At 41.1% G+C, this 22085-nt stretch overlaps 5 protein-coding genes across 9 annotated transcripts; 1 reads left to right on the top strand and 4 right to left on the bottom strand.

Annotated features, from left to right (window-relative positions):
* Window positions 1-316: 316 nt before the first annotated feature.
* On the bottom strand, window positions 317-2017 carry LOC141841325 (putative glycerol-3-phosphate transporter 4). The gene is made up of 3 exons (XM_074729471.1): window positions 1057-2017; window positions 444-971; window positions 317-357 (listed from the first exon to the last, which is right to left on the bottom strand). The coding sequence occupies exons 1-3, from the start codon at window positions 2015-2017 to the stop codon at window positions 317-319; spliced, it is 1530 nt and encodes a 509-aa protein (XP_074585572.1).
* Window positions 2018-2632: 615 nt separating this feature from the next.
* LOC141842340 (uncharacterized) lies at window positions 2633-5094 on the bottom strand. Its single transcript, XM_074730549.1, has 5 exons — window positions 4972-5094; window positions 4182-4511; window positions 3652-4116; window positions 3207-3563; window positions 2633-3118 (listed from the first exon to the last, which is right to left on the bottom strand). Exons 1-5 carry the CDS (start codon window positions 5092-5094, stop codon window positions 2633-2635), a joined length of 1761 nt encoding a protein of 586 aa, XP_074586650.1.
* Window positions 5095-6215: 1121 nt separating this feature from the next.
* LOC141837298 (uncharacterized) lies at window positions 6216-7673 on the bottom strand. The gene is made up of 3 exons (XM_074724725.1): window positions 7177-7673; window positions 6747-7109; window positions 6216-6236 (listed from the first exon to the last, which is right to left on the bottom strand). The coding sequence occupies exons 1-3, from the start codon at window positions 7636-7638 to the stop codon at window positions 6216-6218; spliced, it is 846 nt and encodes a 281-aa protein (XP_074580826.1). The 5' UTR covers window positions 7639-7673.
* Window positions 7674-8471: 798 nt separating this feature from the next.
* Window positions 8472-10705, bottom strand: LOC141840241 (beta-amylase 3, chloroplastic-like). The gene is made up of 4 exons (XM_074728171.1): window positions 10097-10705; window positions 9728-9938; window positions 9530-9640; window positions 8472-9438 (listed from the first exon to the last, which is right to left on the bottom strand). Exons 1-4 carry the CDS (start codon window positions 10636-10638, stop codon window positions 8629-8631), a joined length of 1674 nt encoding a protein of 557 aa, XP_074584272.1. The 5' UTR covers window positions 10639-10705; the 3' UTR covers window positions 8472-8628.
* A 5056-nt stretch (window positions 10706-15761) lies between these two features.
* On the top strand, window positions 15762-21647 carry LOC141839534 (protein ANTHESIS POMOTING FACTOR 1). Of its 5 annotated transcripts, none has more exons than XM_074727297.1 (12): window positions 15762-16190; window positions 17404-17504; window positions 19611-19711; window positions 19783-19849; window positions 19951-20050; window positions 20136-20249; window positions 20321-20458; window positions 20603-20687; window positions 20764-20810; window positions 20891-21069; window positions 21156-21373; window positions 21479-21647. In XM_074727297.1, exons 1-10 carry the CDS (start codon window positions 16101-16103, stop codon window positions 21032-21034), a joined length of 987 nt encoding a protein of 328 aa, XP_074583398.1. In that variant the 5' UTR covers window positions 15762-16100; the 3' UTR covers window positions 21035-21069; window positions 21156-21373; window positions 21479-21647. The 5 variants fall into 5 exon arrangements, with proteins under 5 accessions (XP_074583398.1, XP_074583399.1, XP_074583401.1 ...); XM_074727298.1 differs by having other exon boundaries at window positions 21232-21391; XM_074727300.1 differs by having other exon boundaries at window positions 21232-21391; window positions 21485-21647.
* Window positions 21648-22085: the final 438 nt, after the last annotated feature.

The following is a 22085-nucleotide window of genomic DNA, read 5'->3' on the forward strand; positions in this document are numbered from 1 at the left end:
TGATCGCTTGTCAATCGTACTGTGTTTGAATTTGACTTCTGAAAACGCTGTATTTGTTTTTGAAGATCGACAAATAATTTCTTCATCTCTTTAGTACCTAACAATTCCATGCTTTTGATCCATTCTTTAGTTCATCATATATCCTGTTTCAAAGATGTGACTAGTATATATAATCTTGTTTCTCACAAAAGAATAAACATAACAAGATCCACTGTCTTTGAAGGATTCACAATCTAAGCATTCATGGCAAAGTAAAATGATAGAAGATTTCCATATTTTCTAACTAATTGGCAAGCACAAGCGCAGACGATCGCCTTCAACTATCCTCCCTCAGAAGTGGCGTGGAAGCAGAGCCTCCTACACAGAGAAAGAAACGAAGATTATACAGCCGCCATCAAACAAACATGACTGGAGAAGGAGAAGAAAAAGGAAATGGTGCTCACCAATCAAGGGATTCCTGTGGCGATGGATCATTTGCGATATCTCTTGTCGAACAAGAACCAACAAGAGGGTGCCCGCTACGAATGCTCCGAGCATCAGCATCATGAACACTGAACTCCACCCCTTCGTCGATAGAAATCCTGTGACGAGAGGCCCGATCGCTGCACCGACCGAGCCTGTGCCATCGATCAGCGCGGTCACAGTCGCCAGTGCCCGTGAATCGCCTCGGAGGGACCTGTGAGTGCCGAGGTCGGCTGAAACAGCAGTAGTTATGAGAGCGTAAGGCCCGTTCACGAACAGGCCAGTGATCATCATCAGCACAATGTTAATTGTCTTCGATATGCCTCCGTACTTGCGGTAGATGTAAAGGGAAGGAATCGCTAGATACATGAACGTCGCCGCCGTAGTGGCCCTCGCATTGAGTTGGTCAGATATGCAACCGGCGAGGATTCCACCAATGATTCCTCCAACATCAAAGAGAGTCGAAAGGTTTCCAGCAGATTTGACAGACAGGTATTCTCCTCCAATAGCTTCACCATTAGAAACAATTCCAATCGAGGACTGGAAATAATTAACCAAAAGCTAATTAAGATTCATTTGGAATCGAAGAATTACCTGTCTGGCTGAGGTAAAATGGCAACCAGTATAAGAATGTGTAAGCCACGAGCTTGGAGAAGAAGAGGCAGAGTGCAAAAGGTATAACGCCGGGAATCGAGGATGCCTTGAGAATTCCCACTGCGCTTCCTCTGTCCTCTGATTCTGTCTCCTGCCGCCGCGCAGCTTCCTCATCATCAGGAACATCGGTCGCCTCGCGGGACTGGTCGCTTCTGAAGACGACGTCTTCCGGGTAGGCAGCCAAGAAGAAGAAGACCAGAACGCCGCCGACGGCGATCAGGGCCCCTGGAAGGATGAACGACCACCCCCACCCGTACTGCAGAACGCTGGCAGCGAGCAACGACCCGCTGATGTTGCCGACGGAGGTGTGGGCGTTCCATATCCCCATGATGAGACCCCTCTTCCGTTCCCCGAACCAGTTCCCCACCACCGCCACCACCGACGGCCACCCGGTCGACTGGAACAATCCGGCGAGCATTGGCACGGCGAGGTAGAATTCGAAGGCGTGGATGTTCCAGAAGTACCCCATCCCGAACAGGGCGACGAAGGCGCCGCTCCCGATCATTCCGACGGCGAGGAAGAGGCGGAGGTCGAGGCGGTCGCCGAGATGGCCGGCGGCGTACATGCCGATGGAATAACAAGCGAGGAAGGCGACGTCGATCTCGCCGAGCCTGGCCGTGCCGTCCGTGCCGTTGAATGGCGGCCACCCCTGGCCGCGGTGGGCGACCCGGCCGGCCTCGATGAAGATGGGGCCCATCGGCCAGAGGCGAGGGTCAGCTGAAGGGTGGGCCTTGGGGTCGAGCACGCTCTTGACGATACTGGGCGGCTTGCGGGAGGCGTGGTAGCAGGCGTACGCGACGAAGGTGAGGGCGAGGACGAGGCCGCGGTGGGCATTGCGGCTCCACTCCTTGCCTCCTCCGAGGCGGCGGAGGAGGCTGAGACCCGACGGCTCCGACCTCATTGGATTCGCTCAGAAGTCAAAAATCCGATCTTTTTCAAGCATCTGGAGAAAAAAAAATCCGATCTTTATCGTCGGACGGCGGTAGGGGATGGATGGCGGAAGGAGACGAGGAAAGAAAGCCGGTATCAGGGTTGGCGAGCAGGTGTTTGGGTGTTGGAGAAGGGGCGTGGGAGGGAGGGAAAGGCGGCGCCATTGTCGTGCTTGTTGAAGGAGGAAGAAGAAATAGGAATGGGCGGACGGAAAATTAATGTAAAAGAGCTTCACGCAAAATAGTATGAAAATCTTTATTACAACATTAGATTAAATAAATTTAAAGGCAATTAATTATAAACATTCACTAATTAATAATTAAAATTATTTAAATTCAAAGACTTTAAAAGCTACATTAAGAAAAAAGAGCATTAACATACCATTATGAAAGTTAGGCAAATATGTACATTAATTAATCAAGGAACAAACAAATTTAAAAAAAAACTTGGTTGGTAATGAATAAAAATATAAAATAAAATATAGATAAAGATATAATAAAAAATCAAATTCGGATTCATATAGTCATTTCTTCATTTGAATAACTATATATGCTAACAAAGTATGCTACAATAGAAACGCAACAAGCTATGCTCCCCATGACTGGACACAGACTTTGCTTGGTGGCCAAATAGTTACAATACCTGTGCCATTAAGTTTCTTCCATGTTGCGAGGCTCGCACGCAGATAACCTACCTTGGCTCTCAAAGTTCGACAGCAATTTGCGTGCATCGTGGTCATTTCTTTCAAGTTGTTGCTTAACTGACAGAATCCAGTGAAGTGAAGAGTGTCCAAGAATTGAATTCTCATGCCCAACAGATTAAAGATGCCCTGAGATTTCAAGGCTACTAAAACTTCTTGATCATTCATTTTCGGAAGATTTTTCCTCGCACTGAACCATATGTCAAACAACTTCTTGGTTTTGTGATTTGAGGCAGCATAGAAGAAGCCTGTGTTGATGTTGTTGGCTTCGTCGAACGGCCTGCCATTGAAGTCGTCACAACTTATCATCATGTCTTGCCCATAAGGACTCAATTTGGGAAATGGATTGCGAAGCCAGATTATGTCCATGTCCTAGTTACAGAAATGGGGAAAACTTCAAACTGTGTATTCTAAAGTTCTGTTGAATTGGCTATTTCTATGAGATGGAATTTAGACTTACTGTGAAGATGAAGTTGTATCCATGCTTGAGAACTTCTCTGAGAACTGCAATCTTCTGCCACACTAAGTTGACGTAGCCTTCTGACATGTAGACTTGCTCTTTGGAGAAACTGAGATCCCCAACTTTAAGATCATGACAATGAAGTTTCAATACTTTACAGCGTCGATACGAGACTTCATCAACTGTAATGAGGAGGAGGTGATTTCTCAAGAACGCTGTGTCTTCCCCTTCCTTCAAGCTTTGAAGGAAGAGATCAAGCATGCCATTCTCTTCCACATATGCCTTGTTCAGGTAACTGATGATCACTGTCTTGTTTTTAATGGAAGCACCTTGCAAAGCTCTCTTTAGCTGAAGATTCTGCCATAGCCAGTAAAACATGAAAAGAAAAACAAAGTAAGAAATATATATAGCAATAAATTTCAATATGCTGCATTCTTGATCTCACCTTCCATGATTGAGTACAAGAAGTGTGAGCGGGAAATGACACACTAGAATTCCCATTTTTGTATGTCTTCCAAACATCAAGTATGGCTCTGAGACCTTCAAGCTTAGCTTTGACATCAGGGCAACAATTTGCATGCAGCGTGATGAGCTTTGCAGCATCGAGTTCATCCTGGCAAAGGCTGCTGAAGTATGTTGTGTCCAAGTATCTGACCGTCAGGCCGAATTGCTGCCGGAGGACTCCAGACTTCACAAGATAAAGCACATTGTCTTCCTCCTCCTTTCCTTTTTGTCTTGTGAACCAGGTGATAGTTTTCTCATTTGAGGAAACAAAACAAAAGCCATTGTAGATGAATGTGGAATCATCGACAGAAGGACCTCCATTTTCAAGATTGCGACTTATTTGCAAGTCATCTGCACTCTGCTTCAATCTCGGTAGTGGATTTCTTAGCCACATTACATCGACATCCTAACAATGGAAAAGACTTCACACAAAAATTTAAACCAGTCACTGCTAAAAATCATCCAACTGACCGTGAAGATGAAGCTGTAGCCACGCTTGAGCACTTCTCCTAAGAATAAACGATGGAGGGTTGTGCCAGAAAAAATCAGAGCATTCTCGGAGGAAAGCAGGAAGCAGTGAAGCTGAAGAATCTTGCAGTGTGTGTAAGACGCATCGTCAGTTGCAACGAGGAGAAGGTGGTTGATCAGTAACAAGGTGTCCTCCCCTTGGCGCATGGACTGAAGGAAGAGCTGCAGCGTGCTGTCTTCTACGGAGGCTTTGTTGATCATTGCTATCATCAAAGTCTTATCCGCCATGGAAGCTCCTTCCAGCTGTAGCTGAAGCTCATCTTTGGGAACCGTCTGTGGACATAAACAGAAAATCAGATAGCCAACAGTATATCAATACAATCTAATACAAACACATTTATGATATATCTTTAAAGTCAACTAGGTTGACCGGTTCAACTAATTGAACCACCGAACAATAGCTTTGCTGATATGATCTCCGTTCATGAGAACACTTCTGCGCCAAATACAGTGGAACTTCCAATATTACAATAAACTATAATTGTTCAAGGGCCATTAAGCTTGAGTGTTTGGTTTAGTAAGCATGCATTATGAGATACACAAGATCTAGTTCAGGTGCTAGTAGGATACGGTATTGAGTCCCTTTCCCCTGGCAAAAATGATGAGATTTTAAAGAAAAGATTCATGAAAACCGATTCACAGAAAAGATTTTAAAGAACAATAAAAACACTGCAACTATTTGAAGAGCACAAATATTAAGCAGCAGGGGGAAATTAATTGGAGCAGAGAGTACCTGCAGACGAAACACGGAGGATATCGAAGGTATGTGGCGAAGCCATAAGCAGTCATAAACCAGAACTGAAACCAGAAGAAAGGCTACAACTACAAGACTGCGACGACTGCGGCGAGCGCTCATGCTCCAAATATGTGCAAACAGAGGCAGCAGAAATGAGAGGCATGCTGATCAACCTGAAGAGCTTCAGCTTCTTACCAAGCCATCATTTTGCTTTATAAAAATGACCACTTGGATTATTTAAAAAACAGTAGCATTAATGTCAAATCCTTTCAGGGCAAAGTAGTCTGTCAACGTTTACTGGCTTAATTTTTAATTAAAAACATGGATGTGAATCTAATCGTGGAGTACAAGAGGGGAGGAATTGGTAGAGATCTCTCCAGTTTATGCAGATATCTTCCTGAAGATTGGATCTCACCAGTTTATAAAAATGACCACTTGGATTATTTAAAAAACAGTAGCATTAATGTCAAATCCTTTCAGGGCAAGTAGTCTGTCAACGTTTACTGGCTTAATTTTTAATTAAAAACGTGGATTTGAATCTAATCGTGGAGTACAAGAGGGGAGGAATTGGTAGAGATCTCACCAGTTTATGCAGATATCTTCCTGAAGATTGGATCTCTGTCTCCCAAGCTCAGTAGCCAAAAGATGACAAGAATCCTTCCCCTAATATAATTAATACAATTTACTGAATGCGACATTACAGAAAATATGTATGAGCCAATTGTTTACTTTGAGGGCTAAATTGATTATGTACCCTTTTTTTTTAATAGAGAACTTGTACTTACACTTCTCCTGATTAAGAAATCAATCTTAATTGTTCTTTTCAGCTCTGCTATTACTTTCAGGAACAATTCAGATTACGCAATGATAGACTTTTGGAGCATTTAAATCATGAATATTTGGTGTAGTAAAAGAGGGTTAGGTGGACAGAATGTTTCATTGTGTACATTTTTTGATCTTTATCTTTGATTCAGTACTTGTTGGAAATAAGAATTAAAATTTTTAAGTACAATAATTTTAAGTACATCATAGTTCACCTACTTTAACTGTTTATTTATTGCTCATTGGTTTTGTTCACATAATGAGGATTGTATCATGCAAATATTGTTTATAATGTTTTGTTGTAAGGATTATCATTCAAACATAGCCAATGGCTGTATATACTGACCGAAAATAAGCACTTTCTCGTTGTGATTCACACTAGAGAAATCCACTTTCTCGTTCTAATGTGTTTTACTTTGTCAACTATGGCTTTCTGGTGCCTGCAAGATCATTCAGGACATTATCATTATGAATAATGGATCTGACATAGAATGGAAAACATGAGATATAAACACCATGCAAAATATATCCTTTAAATGAATATACAAGTGAAAGAGAATGATGATATCAGAGAATGTTTATGATCTGTTGATGGGCAGTGTTAAATGTTAAATGCTCTACTCATGAGCAATAACTGGCCAAACTCATCAATGTTTTAGCTTATTCGTGAACTAGACTGAGCTTCAACGAAGTTTGCATGCTTGTTCAAAACCAATACTTTAATAGATAGTCTTCTTGACTAAAATGCTATTGAATAGCATAAAAATTGATCTAGTTAAATACAAGTTCCAGGTACTTGGGAGATCCTAATCATACACCTGATTTACTAGAGTTATATATACAATTAGAAAACAGAAACTAAACATGCCTAAAGATGGGGGAAGAACTTGATGGTTGTAATTATCAAACCAATTGCTTGACTTTAAATGAATATCATGTTCCAAACATACCTTATCAGCGTTGTAGAAGCCAATGTTCGTTGAACACATGAGAAAATCAAAATCAGCCCAGAGCTCATCGATAAATTTCTCGTGATCAGACTTGTCGACTATTTTTGGTTCGTCATCCCATGAGAAAAAGTCTGGATCCTCGTTGCAAAGCTCTGTTTTGGGAGAGTCATAAGGAATATCTTTTGTCTTGTTGCATATCGTACTAACAAGGAGCTTTGAAATTGAACACTTTTTGGATGGGATATCCCTCTTTCTTTTTGCAGATTTGGCACTGTTTGATGAGGATGACGGTTCGTCTTTCTGAGGTTCTGAGAACTTTTTCATTCGAGGTTCCTTATCCACTTCATCATCTTCCTCCAGCATCTGTCATGATTATCGTCTCAAAGTTATCTTCAACCTCTATTTCTTCTTCATCAATGTCGTCAATGACTTCAATTTGTCCTTCCACTTCAAGATCTAAATATGTTTCATCCATCACCTCCACGCTAGAACTGGAAATGTCTGTTGTGTATGTATCATTCAACTGAAAGCTGGAATCGTCCATTGGCTGAGCATCTCGTTCTGAAACCTCTTCAACTTCCAAATACCCATCAGAGATTTTCTGATTAGAGACATTGCCCTTGTCACTTCCCTCACTGTCATTTATATCGCTATTGATTTCAACAACGGGTACCTGTGAGACAGAAGAAGCGAGCGGAACCGATATCTGTCGTCCTTTTCCTTGATCCTCCACCTCCTTCTCTTCATCGGTATCAAAGATGACAAACACCTCCGGGTCCTTAACTCCGCCGCGGCCGATGGACCCGCTGGTGTCTCCTATGTGATCTATGGGAATCGAACCCGTCTCCCACGAGGGTTGGCGAATCTGCTTCCGCTTCGAGAAAGGTTCCATCACTTGTGACTATCTGCGATGAGAGAGAAACATAGTCCATGAAAGCTCGAGGAAGAAGAAGATGCTCTGTTTCCAGCGATTGAGTAGCGTTGACGTACCTCTTAAGGCAGAGGTAGAACCGAAGAAGACAAGAGTGCGGACAGCCTAATCTTACGCTAACAGATAGTACGCAAACGAGGAATCGCGAAGGGATTCCCTTGGCCAGGAGGCTCTTCAAGGATGTGGACGACTCGACGGCGAAGCTACTACGGGAGGTCGCCGCGTCACACGAAACCGCAGAGACGGTGGAGGCGGCGGGGCCGAGCGAGGCGGAGGAGCACGGGCTGCGACTTTTACTCTTCGAGTGGAGACGAAGAGGAAGCAGAAAGCTACAACGGGATGCAATACAAAGAAATGCAGCCCCCTTCACGCTACAAATCACGTGAAAGGGGCATCTTGATCGTTAGATCGATCAGAATAAATCTTAACCGCACAACGCTATTTGGTTGGGTTAAATCTTGCCGCATCCAACGGTGAAAAAATCAAGTTCACGTGTTGTTTCCACAAGGAGTTGCAGGTAATAGTTGACCGGATCACCCACCGTACAGGAGACAGTTACTGATTCGGGAATGGAGGCTGACACAGCCAAAAGCCTTTTCTTATACGTTGGAATCTAGAATGACTAAATTACCCCCAGGCGCAGTTCGTGATCCTTCTCAATCGTCGGAATACGTAGGGTTATAAATGTATTTTAACAGGGGCAGGACATACTTTTTCTTTCTCATTGATCAGTAGCGCCAAAAATTAATGATTATTAACTGATAAAAGTAAGTAATTCAAAGAACACATACGCATAAATATAATGATTTAAATATCTTTTAATCCAATTACAATATAATTCGATCTATAATTTCTGTATTTTTTTTTGTCAGTAGTGCCAATTTATTTTCTGTTTAAATTATACGTTTCTCCTGTCGTATATGTAGATTTGTAGATCGGTCTCCTCGTACTTTACCATGCAGCAGTAGCAGCTTCTTCCGACTTCGAGCTCCGGCGACCGCCGTTTTTGATGAAACCGACGTAAAGATCGGAGTGACTGCGATCGCTCCTCGGAAGCTCACTCTTCCTCCCGCCTTCCGACATCTTCTTCACGAACGCGACGAAGTGGCGCCAGCTCTCGCCCTCGAACAGCCTCTTGTTCATCCTCAAGTACGTGAACGCGCTGAGCCCGACGCCGTCCTCCGCCGCGCCGGCGGCCGCCGCCACCACCTGCGCGTACGCCATCTCGTCGTACCTCTCCAGCGCGTTCTCCCCCGCTAGTTCCACCCCGGCCGCCGCCGCCGCTTGCCGCACCTGCCGCACCAGCATCTCCGGCGAGCACCCGGCCTGCCACGGCTGCTGCTCGTCGCGCATCTCCATGCACGTGAAGTTCAGCACGGCGCCCCGCCGCGCCAGCGCCCGCGCGATCGGCACGTAGCCGTCGCGCCGCCGCGTGTTGTAGTAGCCAGCGGTGAGCTCTGCCGCGTGGGAGCGCGTGTGGTAGTGCCAGTGGATCCCCGCGACCTTGCCGGAGAGCTTCGCGCCGGTGCCGCGGAAGACGCCCTCCGCGGCCGCCAGCACGCGGTCGCCGTGCTCCAGCAGCTTCTTCGAGTACCAGTCGAGGAAGAACTCGCCGTAGCTCGTGCTCCACGTCCCTTCTCGCCGGAAGAAGCCGGTCTCCTCCGGGAACTGCTTGTAGTGACCGGCGTCGTGAGGCCCGTCCTCGCCCCATTCCTCGTGCCCTGCTGCAATCGCCGCAGCTCGTAGAGAAGCCTTCATGTACTGCAAATCGAATCAAACCCAAGTCTCGGATTAATTAACGCTCGATTCTCCAAGGAAACAGAGCAAACTCTCGAAACTTCAACGAATCAACCTTGTCGTAGCATTGGAATTCCCCAATTCCAGGAAACTTCCACGTTCCATTGCTCTCGGGATACGACGGATACCTGAGCTCCCCGCAAGGCCCCATTCCCACTTGGATTTCCTGAAACAGAGGAGAGAGATTTTGCTATAAAACATTTCGTCGAGAGCAGAGGTTGAAGAAGAGCGACTGCACGGTCATGGCGCTTACAACGATGACTTCGCCGAGGTAGTCATTGAATCTTTCCTTGAAGCTCCTCATGAAATCAGAGTAGACTTGGATTGGAGTTCTTCCTCTGAGGACCGGCATCATGTCGCAGCCTAACGAGATGTACTCCGGGTTCCTTCTTCCTGATCTGTCAGTGTAGACGATGTCCGGGTTCTCGTCCACTTCCTGAAGCACCCATGGAGGCAACGGAATGCTGCCAAGTGTTTCCGTTAGTCAGAATTGACTAGTTTTAAGCTACGCAGATCAGACTTCAGAGATCTGAGTCATTCTCTGGAATGGAAGAGAACAAGCTAAAAATGCAGAGATTTAAAGAGAGAGAGAGAGAGAGAGAGAGAGAATATGGATATTCACCTGCAAGAGTCGCCGACGTTGCCACCGCACTGGTGGAAGGACATGACCATCTGAAGCTTCAGGCCGTGGCGCTGCACCATCTGCACCAGCTCGGCGTAGGCTTCCCAGTCGTACCGCCGGGGCCCCTCCTTCTCCACCAGCCCCCACCACACGTCCACCATCACCCCCTCCACCCCGGCGCTCCGCAGCGCCATCAGGCTCGCGTTCAGCGCCCGCGGCCGCTGCAGCCGCCCCTCTCCGCTCACCGTGTCCAGCCCCAGCATCACGTACACCGCCACTCCTGCTCCTCCTCCCCCGTCTCTCCGGTGCGCCGCCGCGCCGTGCAGCGCCACCGCGACCTCCTCATCCTCGCGCCGCAGCTGCGGCTTTGCCGTCCACGCCGCCGCTTTCGCCACCACTACCGCTCTCAGCCGGCCACAAGCGGCCTTGCTGGTGGGTGCGACCGACATGACGACCGGGCCCTCCTCCGCCGACCGGTGACCCATGCTGCCCGCGTCGAGAGGGCTCATGAACGAGGTCGACGAACGTAGAGTCAAAGCCATGAACTAACTAATTAACTAGAACACCTACAGATTCTCAACAAAGCAGAGAGGAACAGATCTATATCTATTAAAGAAAGGGTTAGAACAAAATATGGAGATTGGCTGGCAATTTATAGCGCAGATTCGAAGGGCACGGCACGAGATAAACACATGGGGGTGGGCCGACAAAAAGTGCAAGATATCTCCGACAAAAAGTGCATCAGCAATCACAGAATTCTGTGCACCACAAAAAACAGAGTATCTTCTAACCAGAGGAAAAGGGACGGCTTCTGATAGCCACCTGATGGGAGATGTTTCAAATGGTTTGAACGCAAGGTAACTCCTCTTTTTTCCAATTTTCTCGTGGCAATTTACCATCTTCTAACAGATGGCACGCGAAGATGATTCTGACACAGGGGAAAAGAAGAAGAAGATGATGGATGATTTTAACGGATTACTCAAGTTTCGTCTATGATAAGATTTAAACTTTTGTCTTATTTTTATAAGTCTGTTTTATCATCACCAACTCAACTATGTGTCCCACATGATATGCCTTCTCAAATTAAGGTATTTTGTCGGAGATGAAAATATCTGAATTTATAAAATAAATCAAATTCAGATTTATGTTGAGACAGATTTGAGTGAATAATCTCAAATTGTCAAAAAGGATAAATTATTTGGGATGAGTATCTTATATGGCCGATTTGACTTGATCGAACTGTCGAGTGTTGAGGCGAAATTGAGGATGATTGAAAGCTGAGTTGCGAGGTCGAGTGACAACGCTAAATCATCGAGGCTGAGTTGCCAAGTTGTTGAGAGTTAACTGATCAATCGGTTGAAAGAGTTATCGAGGTCTATGTGATATAAAGGGTCTGTTTCCAGAATATAACGGCGGACCATGATTACCACCAAACATAAGTTGATCATAACAAACTAAAATTGTATTTGAATGCTATCACAGGTTCTGTCCAACAAAAAAAACACAACAAAGGGGAAAGATTTGGGAGAACGAAGCGGATGAATATTATTTACTTACATACACTTACTCAAGATCATGAGCTCCAATCTAAGTTAATAATGATCATTAATTATCTTTACTCATTCAGATCAAAATATAAACTATTTCATGTGAGAAACTACGGATACGCTATTAACATCAATATTGATTTATTCATGTAAGTAAATTTTATCACAATCGATCTGATATTCAATACATATAAATCATACTTGCATATGAGTCAATTTGAATTCATACTATCTGAATATTGATATATATATACATGTCTTCTATTTCCCTTCAAATTTTCAAACACAAGGTTCATCACTAAACCAGGCAAGAACATAGATTTGGTCAGCGTTTCAGTGGACAGATAGCAACAACTGAAAGTCAAAGTCAATTTTGGATCGAGTTCCACGCCGAGACTGCCCGGGTCTTTCATGCGCATTAGGATTAGCATCACACGTCGACACATATCTTTTGGTTAGGCAGAGAAGAGAATGGCATGACTTATCCTTGTCGCTTGGTGTCATCGCGAAACTTTCCTTTTTTGACCAAGATAAAAACATGCTTCAATATATTAGAATTATCAAAGGGACTAATTTATAATGGATGGATCAATTTGTTAAAAATTTATTATTTAATAAAATGGAATAGACCGATTTATCAATTTAATAGATTAACAATTTTCAATTCAACAACTAGGATGAATTATCGATTAAACAAGTTAATTCACGGACCTATCAAAAAATAAAAAATATATAAAAAATATTAAAATTTTTAAATTTAAATTATAATTTAAATAAATCAAATTAAAATTTTTAATTTTGGATTATAGATTTAGATGAGTCAAGTTCATTAATTTATTTAATTTTCTTTTTTAATTTTAAATTTTTAAAAAAATAAAAAATTTCCACTCTAGACCAACTCACGTGAGATGCAAGCCGACCCACGTGGGACTCAGATCAATCCATGTGATAAAATTTCAATCTAATTTATTTAAATTGTTCAATGGGTCGATTTGAATCCACCTTAAAATAAATTGATAAAATTTCAATCTAATTTATTCAAATTATTCAACGGGACGGATCACTCTTTGACGGTTCTAATCTAAATTGACAGCTCTAGTTGTGTGCATTCTTCAAATCAAACATGAATGGAAAGTTGAGGATATTTATTATGATATATATGAACTTAAATCGAATATGAATCGAAAATTATGAGTCTTAATTAATCATGAAAATAAAGTTTTCAATCTCGACGTGGCTCAGCTACACTCAATATGTCAGTGTGTTTTTAGGAATGACAAGCCTTTTATATGTTTTTAGGATTCGATTTCTATCAGTGTACGTGAAGGAAAATTTCTACAATACTCTAAAAGTGTGTGTCCAATGGGAGCCCAAGGGCGGTGCAATGCTGCCAATCAACCTTCTCAAAGAGTCTGGTGAAACATGTACCAACCACATTGTTCGAGTCGTTCCCATCCGGAAATTTCTTAACGCGAAAGGTTTTGTTACGACTCTTTTAGTCTCCATTCACACAAAATCTTACCTATCGTTATCGTGTCACATTTGATATCGTTCAAAAGGTTTTGATTTCTTCTCCTTGCTCTCGCTTTCACTTAACTTGTCGCGAGATCAATGCCTCGCACTTTCTAGTTTATCGCCGACCGCACTACCACTCGCAAAATTGTAAGAAGGAACATCGGCCTAGAGGGGCATGACAACACCCAAAGATAAGAAAAGAACACTAGTCCGTGTTGAATTGAGCATGAAGCTTCGTCCAAATTGACGAGTATCGATTTCCAAACTTTGACGATCGATAACCTTTAATGCTCTTATACTTCCACGTGGATCTGTAATTCAATAAATATTATAAGGTATCGGAGACAAATAGGACTCATCAACCGAAAGATAAATTAAAAAAATGGAAAGGTTGACTTGAGTCGGCGACTACGATCCAAGTGGAGGAGGAAAAGAAATAGTGCCCTTACTGATTTTCTTTATTTTTAAACATTAATTTTGTTTATTTATATTTTTACTGTAATCTTTGTGAAAAATTAAACTGCATCGTTTTAACAAGAAATCAATAGAACATAAAAGAGAGTTTGGAAGGAACAATGGAGAGAAGGGCGTGAACAATGGCAAATAAGAGAATTATCATTAATTATTGAAACGGAAGGAATGAACGAGGAAGGGGAGGGAAAACGACAACGCGCAGTTGAACCGACGGGTGGAGAAACGCTATCGTATGACACGATAAGATAACAGGCAACGATACCTAACCCTGAGGGTGCGTTTGGTTGGGGGTCGTCCGTGATTACCTTGGTTATGTGATTACCAAGTAATCACATAACCAAGGTTATAGGGAATAAAACATAACCTTGTTTGGTTGAATGCTGTTTAGTTTAATGCTAGGTAATGAGACAAAACCTTGTTTGGTTGAAGGTTTTAATACATTACTTACTTTTACATTTACTATATTACCCTTATTTACTTGTTTGGTTTAATTCAATTATAATCATTTTTACAATTCAATTAATTTGATATTTAATTAACAAAAGCATACGAAGGGAAAAAGCATACGAAGGGAAAAAGCATTAACAAAAGCTTAATTATATATTTTTACAATTCAATTAATTTACTATATTTTTACAATTTACCAAGAACATCATACGAAGGGAAAAAGTATTAACAAAAGCTTAATTAGCACATTCATTACCCACAAGAAAGCAAGCATGCCCTTTGAGAAAACCACAACCACAAAAGATGACAATCCAACAATCACAAAAGATTTTGGTCGCTAGCAACACTTATTCCATGATTACACTATAATTACCTCAACAAATTTCACCACTAGCTTACAAAATCCTGTTTTCTATCTTTATATAATCCTCCTATTTCGATCTTACCCCTTCAAGACTTTCTGAAAAATAATTGTTGACCTCCTGGACAATGATTATCATTAACAACATATGTTATCTAACTCAGAGTAGTTATCTGATGAAGTTTGCAGCTTGTCTATTCTTCCTACTGAAACTTTTACTTCAAAACATGCCATCATACAATGAGCATACAAGAGAAAGCCCATTTACTGATTACAGAACTTCCCCATTTACTGAGCATACAATGAGCTCGCTGGAGAGGAGGATCGCTGGAGAGGAGGATCGCTGGAGAGGGCTTTCGCTCGCGGGAAAGGAGACTCGAGTTAGGGCTTTCGCTCGCGGGAGAGGAGACTCGCTCGCGGGAGAGGAGGCTCGCGACGGGAGAGGCTCGCGACAGGAGAAGATCGGGGACGGAGAGGAGGTTCGCTAGGGTTGGAATCGCCGCAGCCGCTTGGGATTCGCTCGCGTAGGGACGGGAGTCGGGTTAGAGGAGGAGCGGAAGGGGAAGGGGAAGGCTTCGAAGCTTGGAAAGCGGAGAGGAGGTTCGCTAGGGTTGGAATCGCCGCAGCCAAGGTTTCGCTCGCGCAGGGACGGGAGTCGGGTTTCGCTCGCGGAGGGTTGCAGAGGGCTTCGCTCGCGGAGGGATCGCGGGGCAATCGGGTAAAGCAAATTATGATAACCCCGGAATCCAACAAAACCTAGATTTTGAGAGGTTTTGCAATTCCGGGTTAGATGCCTGATTTGCTGATGTATGCTGACGTTTCAGCAATCCAATATTACCTGGGAATTATCAATTACCTCAACCAAACATAGTTTTTACAGATTACATTGGAGGGATAACCGGGGTAATCACCGATTACCCCCAACCAAACACACCCTGATAGTGATAGGCTAAGGCCAGTAGTAGCCCCGGGACGGGGGACAATGGAGAGATTAGTAAGCGTCAAACAATTTAAACGATTTAAATTAAAATTTTATCAATCCATTTTAAAATGGATTCATGTGATCTGATCCGTTTAGGCTCAGGACCCGTATGGATCGGTCCGTAACAGACTTGGATTGATTCGCAAATTGAAAAAAAATTATTTTCTTATTTAAAATTTAAAATTATACGGCCTGCATGACTAAAGAGGCTTCGGCCCATATGACGGCCCACTAAACAAGAAAATATTTTCTTTCTCGTGCGGTCTGATTCCTTCCTACTAAACAAGAAGGAGCGTTATTTTCGTCCTAGTAAACAGTATGAATCTCTCTCACCCCCTCCCTTCTCTCTCGTCGTTTCCCCCGCCGACCTAGCCACGACGAGAGGCCGCGATATTCCTCCGAACCGCAGGCTCAATCGAGCTGTGTTCGGGTCCAGCCGCGGTCCCGGTGGCTCGTGGGCTCTCCTGCTGCTTCTTCTTCTCTACAGCAGGCCACCCGCAGGCGAGTCGCCGGATTTGCATACCGATCTCGTAGCAACTCAGATCCAGCCAGGTTCTTCAATCTGCATCATCGGCAGAGAATACCACCGGTACCGACGAAAGGAACCCATCAGATTGCGCTTCCCGGCGCCACTCCCTCACATAGTTCTACTAGGATTTAGCCTGAAGGTGGTGGTTGATGCTGATGGAGAGGGAGGAGAGGGCATCCATGGAGTTGACAGATGAGATATTCAAGAGCATGGAAGTCGGCATGGCCTTTCGAGATTATGTAATCTTCCATCAAACTCATTGAGTACTTCTTCTTTTTCATTCTCTTTATCTGTTGCAATTTTTCATTGTGCCTGTGGAGTGATTTTTGACGATAAAACTTGTTTCTTTATTGCGGTTTGGAAGCGAACTGCAAAATTCGTCTGATAATTGGTTAGTGCCTCCGGTTTGGAGTGACGGTAGGGGGAAGGAAAATTGCATTGCTTGTTGACGATGACAAATTAATAATGAAGGGTTGGGAAGGGCGAGGAAGAGAAGTTTGCTTCGTTTTTTACATTTAATATTCTAGTATGAAACTCCCATATGGTCAATCTGAAAGAGAAGTGAGACAGTATTCTTGGGGTTCATGGCTATGGATAAAATGTAATAATAACCTTGTCATAGGAAGCCCAACTAGCATATTTGGATTTTTAATTTAATTGGAGGTACTAGAGCAAAATCTTCTAGATTGGTTTGCTTATAAGCCCCTTACATCTACTGGCACAAGCATGATAGTATTTCATATGCATTCTAATTTTAAATTTGGGCAATTCTTGAAACTTGAACATTACAAAATTGATCAACAGCATAAACATAATTACAAAGGAAGAAGAGAGTTATAACAAAGAAATTCAGGAAGAAGATTGGACATCAAAAGAAATTGAGGATTCAATGGGACTGTTGATAAAGGGAAAGGCAGTGTGACAATCAGAACATGTGGATTAATAAAGGTTCAAGTAGAAAAACAGGAAGGAACAGTCATTATGCAATTGGCTTCTTATTTCCATGCCCATTGTTGTGTTACTATCTTTTCAAGCAAGTTCAGATAGCCAAAGCTAGGTTGACTTATCTCTATTTCTCTATATGATGGATTTAAGAATTCTAAGAGATTTTATTGCATTTAGGTACTTTCATCGGTGTTCACACCTTGCTTTGTTCACTCTACTGTTTGCTTTTTAAATTGTTGTCAAGTGAATTGATTTGTAGGTGTTTTATGGTTAATAACATAGTAAACATATTGACATATGTAACAGCTTAGCTTATTATTTAGTTGGACTTGGAAGATTTTCAAAAGTTATCCTGAAATATTTAGAATATTAGGCAGTGCGACATCAATGCACTTGTCGTCTGTTCAGCTTTTGAATGTGTTTTTTTTTTAATACCAAGAGTTTACTTTAGATTGCCATTCATTTGTTGCTATGAAACAAGAACTGAGTCCACTGTTTCGGTATTAGAATGGCAGAATCAGCTCGATGGATTTTCATAGGAGTGCAAGTTATCTAGTAACTGCAAGTGATGATGAATCCATTCGCCTTTATGATGTACAAAATGCTTTGTAAGTGGTGTTTAAATTGCAAATTTTGATGCAATCAATCAACACATTTGTTCTGCATATCCATCTGTGATATAACCAATTTGTTTGGCTAGTTAACGATCATTTTGATCATTACAATTTTCATCTTTGGCTGAATTTACTTACATCTGTTAGGATATATAATATTTTTGTTTTAGTTACTTGGAGTGCTAGCGTATGCATTCTTAAATTTTGATTGGCTATACTGGAAGCAAGAGTTCTTTAAAAAGATTAATCTATTTTATGTTCTTAACAATCTCCTTTCACATGTGATTGTGCAAATTGTACTTGACTGGATTCAATAGCCTAAATCCATAAGCAAACTGTAAATTTGATGGCCCATTTGCAACACACTATTTGTATGTTTTTGGAACAAGCAGTGCCAATATTTAATCACAAAGCTTCAAACACAAGATTTCCTTCTTGTATACCATCTTAAATTTAGCTAGCTAACTATACGTCTCCAAAGCTTAAGTTGCTAGAAAATCATCAATGTATTTGTATTTTTAACTAGGATCCATGTGAAACAAAATAGGCAATGTTAAATTCGTCCTTTACTGTGGTAACAATTAAAGAGCACAACATAAATGAATTCTGTTAAATAAATAAATTTTATTAATGTAGTTTTTTAGGTGTAGGGGAGCTTTGGCGCAATGGTAAAATTGCTACCGTGTGACCTTGTGGTCATGGATTCAAGTTGGGGAAACAACCTTTTGCATTGCATGGTAAAACTGCATACAATAGACCTATCTCCATTTGATAGGTTCACACTAGCTATTCAACCAATGGAGTTTCCTGAGTGATTCTCCATTTGATATTTTCTCAAGGTCACCTGAGTTGATGTTCCTTACCACTTCTCGCCCAGGTGTGACATTCACTTTTCAGATTCCTCATCTCTCTTGAAGTCCTTTGAATCACAAGGATTCCATTACCTCACTAAAATTTCAAAAGCAAGCTAAAAGTTGAATGATATAGAAAACACTTGAATGGCCTTATTCATTATGTAGTCCCTATGTACATAAAACTACTGTATATATAGAGGTATGATAATACAATGTGTTGCGAGAACATTATAGCATAAAATATTGTATATAAAGAGGTAAGATAATACAATATGTTGCAAGGACATTAATAGCATAAAACTATTCTACCAATCTTCTTTTAGCATTCCCCATCAGGTTGGGGCACAAAGTATCTCAATCATGTAGCTGTTTATAACTTTAAACAAGAGACTTCCGCAGTGTTATTGAAATATATAAGTTGTTCTTCGGTAGACATATGGAGTCAGAATCTTCTTAAAAGGAGCTGCATCATGAATAAAATGATAATTCACCTATATGTGCTTGGTATGTGCATGACAGATATGCTTACTACCAAGGATAAGACTTCTTTGTTGTCAAAATGCATAACCAAAGAATTAGAACATGCAGCTCTGAAATAATACCAGGTTAGCTCATTCACATCAGAGAAGGAGTTAAAAACTTTGGTCAGGTCTTACTCCCAACTCCAGGCCTAGGTGAGTTATTGGCAATTCTTCCGGCCTGTAAATTTAGGTGTTTGAAAACCTAGGTGGTGAATAGTAACCTACTAATTACTATTGGATCTTCTTGCTCCTCACTGCTGATTGAAAATTCTTCCACCTTGCAACCCCTGATGGTGACTACTGACTACACCACTATTAGAACTTTTGCATTATTCTTCAAGCTTTGTTTTCCTAGGTGAGATACTGGCAATTCTTTGAGATAGCCAAGGAGGATGGTTAGGATATCACATTTTGTATTAGATTTTCACTTTACTCATTCAAGTGAAATTCATTAATCAACTCCTTTAGGATATCACTACTTTATTATGATTTTCACATTATTCTGCAGTTTTGTTTTAAATATTTAGTGAAATTCATTAATCAACTCCTCTCTTTCATTTTCTTTTGTTTTTAAAAAATAATGCCTTTTTATTTCCACTAACCTTCTTTTATATCTGACTATCAATGTCTATTATTGTTGCTAAGTTTTCTCTGTAGAATATTAACACAGCAGAATTTTTTCGTCATGGCATTTTGTTTTTTTCTTTGTTAACTTGCTTTTTTAGATGCTTGAAGACTATCAACAGCAAAAAATATGGTGTCGATCTAGTTTACTTCACTGATCATCCATCAACAGTTATATACTCATCAAAAAATGGTTGGGATGGTGAGTTTAATCTGGTGCATCATTTAGGTTTCTATATGTGATACTTATGTACGTTCTAATTGATTTTACAGAATCTTTGAGGCTTCTCTCCTTGAATGACAATAAATATTTGAGATATTTCAAAGGTCACCATGACCGGTATGCATTTCTTTTGACCGAGCATATCAGTTAAATTTGGGAATAACTGCAAACATTTACCTGTTTGCCTTATCCTCTCATGTTTCTGCAACTTTTGTCAGGGTTGTATCTTTGTCATTGTGCCCCCGTAAGGAATGTTTCATCTCTGGATCTCTTGATTGGACTTGTTTGCTATGGGATCAAAGGGCTGAGAAAGCACAGGTACGTAAGTTGGATTATGATACACTATAGGAAAGGTGACCCTTTTTTGGCTTCGATGAATTAGCTGTTCTGTTGGTTGTTGCAGGGCCTTTTACGTGTTCAAGGCAGGCCAGCAGTTTCTTATGATGACCAAGGGATGGTTTTTGCTATTGCTTTTGGTGGTTTTATTAGAATGTTTGATGCTCGGAAATATGAAAAGGTTGTTAACTAGGTTACATAATATCTATTACTGAAATAGGCAGTTTCACTGAATTTGTTCTTTTTCATTAGGGCCCATTTGATATATTTCCTGTTGGCGCCTTTGAGTCTGATGCTCATGTTGTGAAATTCAGCAATGATGGAAGGCTAATGCTATTGACTTCTAAGGATGGTCATGTTCATGTGTTGGATTCCTTCCGTGGAACTGTGGTTAGTTTTTATCCATGACGTTTAGTTTGGAATCTGATCTCTATTAGATTTAGGATTTTTCATTGCTATTTATTGGTGGGGGTTATAATTGTTAGTCATGATGTCAAACCAGTCAGTTTCATGGAGTTTTGTGTTGTTTCCTAGATTTCTACTTATAATGTAAAGCCAGTTGTAAGTAATGGAACATTGGAGGCTTCTTTCAGTCCTGATGGAATGTATGTTATATCAGGTAATATCAATTGGTTAAAAGATGTTTGCTGTTGATTATTATCGCATCTAATATAATAAATGATTTTCGTTAGCAGGTTCTGGCGATGGCAGTGTTTTTGCTTGGAACATCAGAAGTGGCAAAGTATAGAAAATATGACTTTATTGATAATTCAATTGTTGTCTGTATGCTCTTTCTTGATGGAAACATTTTTTTATGTCCAGGTTGCTTGTTGGGCTAGCACTGATTCAGAACCACCACTGATAAAATGGGCACCAGGAATGCTAATGTTCACGACAGCGTCATCTGAGCTATCTTTCTGGATTCCCGACCTATCGAAGTTAGGATCATTTGGTGCCTTGAAATAGCCAAGTTATCATATTCCAGTACCTCGGTTTTCAAGGTTTTGTTTTCCTTGGTCATTACAATTAATTTATGATTTATTATGCTCCATCTACATGAAAAATATGCATTTATATTTGCTTTCAGTGTATGTAGTTTGCAAATTTGTTTGGAATCAAGCATTCCTAACGATGGGTACTACTGGTTCGTTCATTCTTGGCAGATACATGTGAATACTTTCAAGTCTCACCATATTGACCAATATTTGTTTTCTCGTCCTCGGCAATGGGAAGCCTGATCTCTGGGCAACTCTTCTGCTTCACAACTTTCAGCAGGAACTTCCCTTTGCCAGCTTCGGTTAATCGGTAAAACTCGTTCCGAAAGTACGAGAACGCATTTTCATTTCTTTTGTTGCCGAAGGATTCTGGAATGTTTGTTATTCATCCTTGGTTTCTCTACTTATTTTGAAGGATCAGGATCACCATTCTGATGGTGAGACCACGAATTAATGCGAACATGGTTAGCATCTCATCTACATCATCTCAAGATCGTGTACATGAATTAGTACCGAGAACAAAATCAGGAGCCTAAATAATTTGCTCATGAATGGCGATGCACTTTAAATATTTTCAGAATGAATGTTTGGTTGTTCATTATTGAAATTTTATTTTCATTAAATTGATTTGGATCTAATTTCGAGTAACTCATCAAGTAAAACGAAAAATATTATAATTTCTAATCGATTATTTTTTTACATTTTATCTACTTAAGATGACTTTGTGGAAAGATTAAATTGTAATATATAAACTCTAATGGGAGAAGATAGATTTTAATTTAGATAAAAACAACTTAATCATTAAAATAATCATAATAAAACTTTCAATCAATTAAAAGTAAATTTAATTCACTTTGAGTTAACACAATCCACAAGCATTAACTATAGAACAAAAAATCAGAATATGTCATCAATCTAAATATTATATTATTTAAAACATTCAAAAATTAGATCAATTTTCTTTAACTGAGTGGACTGGTATTTAAACCTACCAATGGTTTCAAGCATTAACTATAGAACCA

The sequence above is a fragment of the Curcuma longa genome, chromosome 11 (genome assembly GCF_044706935.1).
Source record: "Curcuma longa cultivar G26 ecotype Majalengka, Jawa Barat chromosome 11, ITB_CL_G26_1.1, whole genome shotgun sequence".
Taxonomy (NCBI): Eukaryota; Viridiplantae; Streptophyta; class Magnoliopsida; order Zingiberales; family Zingiberaceae; genus Curcuma; species Curcuma longa.

Bases quoted from the DNA above. Each gene is read 5' to 3' on its own strand.
- LOC141842340 (XM_074730549.1), bottom strand. From the start codon at position 5,094: ATGAGCGCTCGCCGCAGTCGTCGCAGTCTTGTAGTTGTAGCCTTTCTT. The intron at 4,512-4,971 runs GTACTCTCTGCT...TTATGTCCACAG, and splicing joins CCTCCGTGTTTCGTCTGCAG to ACGGTTCCCAAAGATGAGCT. The intron at 4,117-4,181 runs GTCAGTTGGATG...TTCCATTGTTAG, and splicing joins GCTACAGCTTCATCTTCACG to GATGTCGATGTAATGTGGCT.
- LOC141841325 (XM_074729471.1), bottom strand. From the start codon at position 2,017: ATGAGGTCGGAGCCGTCGGGTCTCAGCCTCCTCCGCCGCCTCGGAGGA. The intron at 972-1,056 runs GTAATTCTTCGA...CTAATGGTGAAG, and splicing joins ATTTTACCTCAGCCAGACAG to CTATTGGAGGAGAATACCTG. The intron at 358-443 runs GTGAGCACCATT...TTCTCTGTGTAG, and splicing joins CCACAGGAATCCCTTGATTG to GAGGCTCTGCTTCCACGCCA.
- LOC141840241 (XM_074728171.1), bottom strand. From the start codon at position 10,638: ATGGCTTTGACTCTACGTTCGTCGACCTCGTTCATGAGCCCTCTCGAC. The intron at 9,939-10,096 runs GTGAATATCCAT...AACACTTGGCAG, and splicing joins AACGTCGGCGACTCTTGCAG to CATTCCGTTGCCTCCATGGG. The intron at 9,641-9,727 runs GTAAGCGCCATG...CCTCTGTTTCAG, and splicing joins ACCTCGGCGAAGTCATCGTT to GAAATCCAAGTGGGAATGGG.
- LOC141837298 (XM_074724725.1), bottom strand. From the start codon at position 7,638: ATGGAACCTTTCTCGAAGCGGAAGCAGATTCGCCAACCCTCGTGGGAG. The intron at 7,110-7,176 runs GTCATTGACGAC...TAATCATGACAG, and splicing joins AAGTGGAAGGACAAATTGAA to ATGCTGGAGGAAGATGATGA. The intron at 6,237-6,746 runs GTATGTTTGGAA...ATGATCTTGCAG, and splicing joins GCTTCTACAACGCTGATAAG to GCACCAGAAAGCCATAGTTG.
- LOC141839534 (XM_074727297.1), top strand. From the start codon at position 16,101: ATGCTGATGGAGAGGGAGGAGAGGGCATCCATGGAGTTGACAGATGAG. The intron at 19,850-19,950 runs GTATGCATTTCT...AACTTTTGTCAG, and splicing joins TTCAAAGGTCACCATGACCG to GGTTGTATCTTTGTCATTGT. The intron at 20,459-20,602 runs GTTAGTTTTTAT...GTTGTTTCCTAG, and splicing joins ATTCCTTCCGTGGAACTGTG to ATTTCTACTTATAATGTAAA.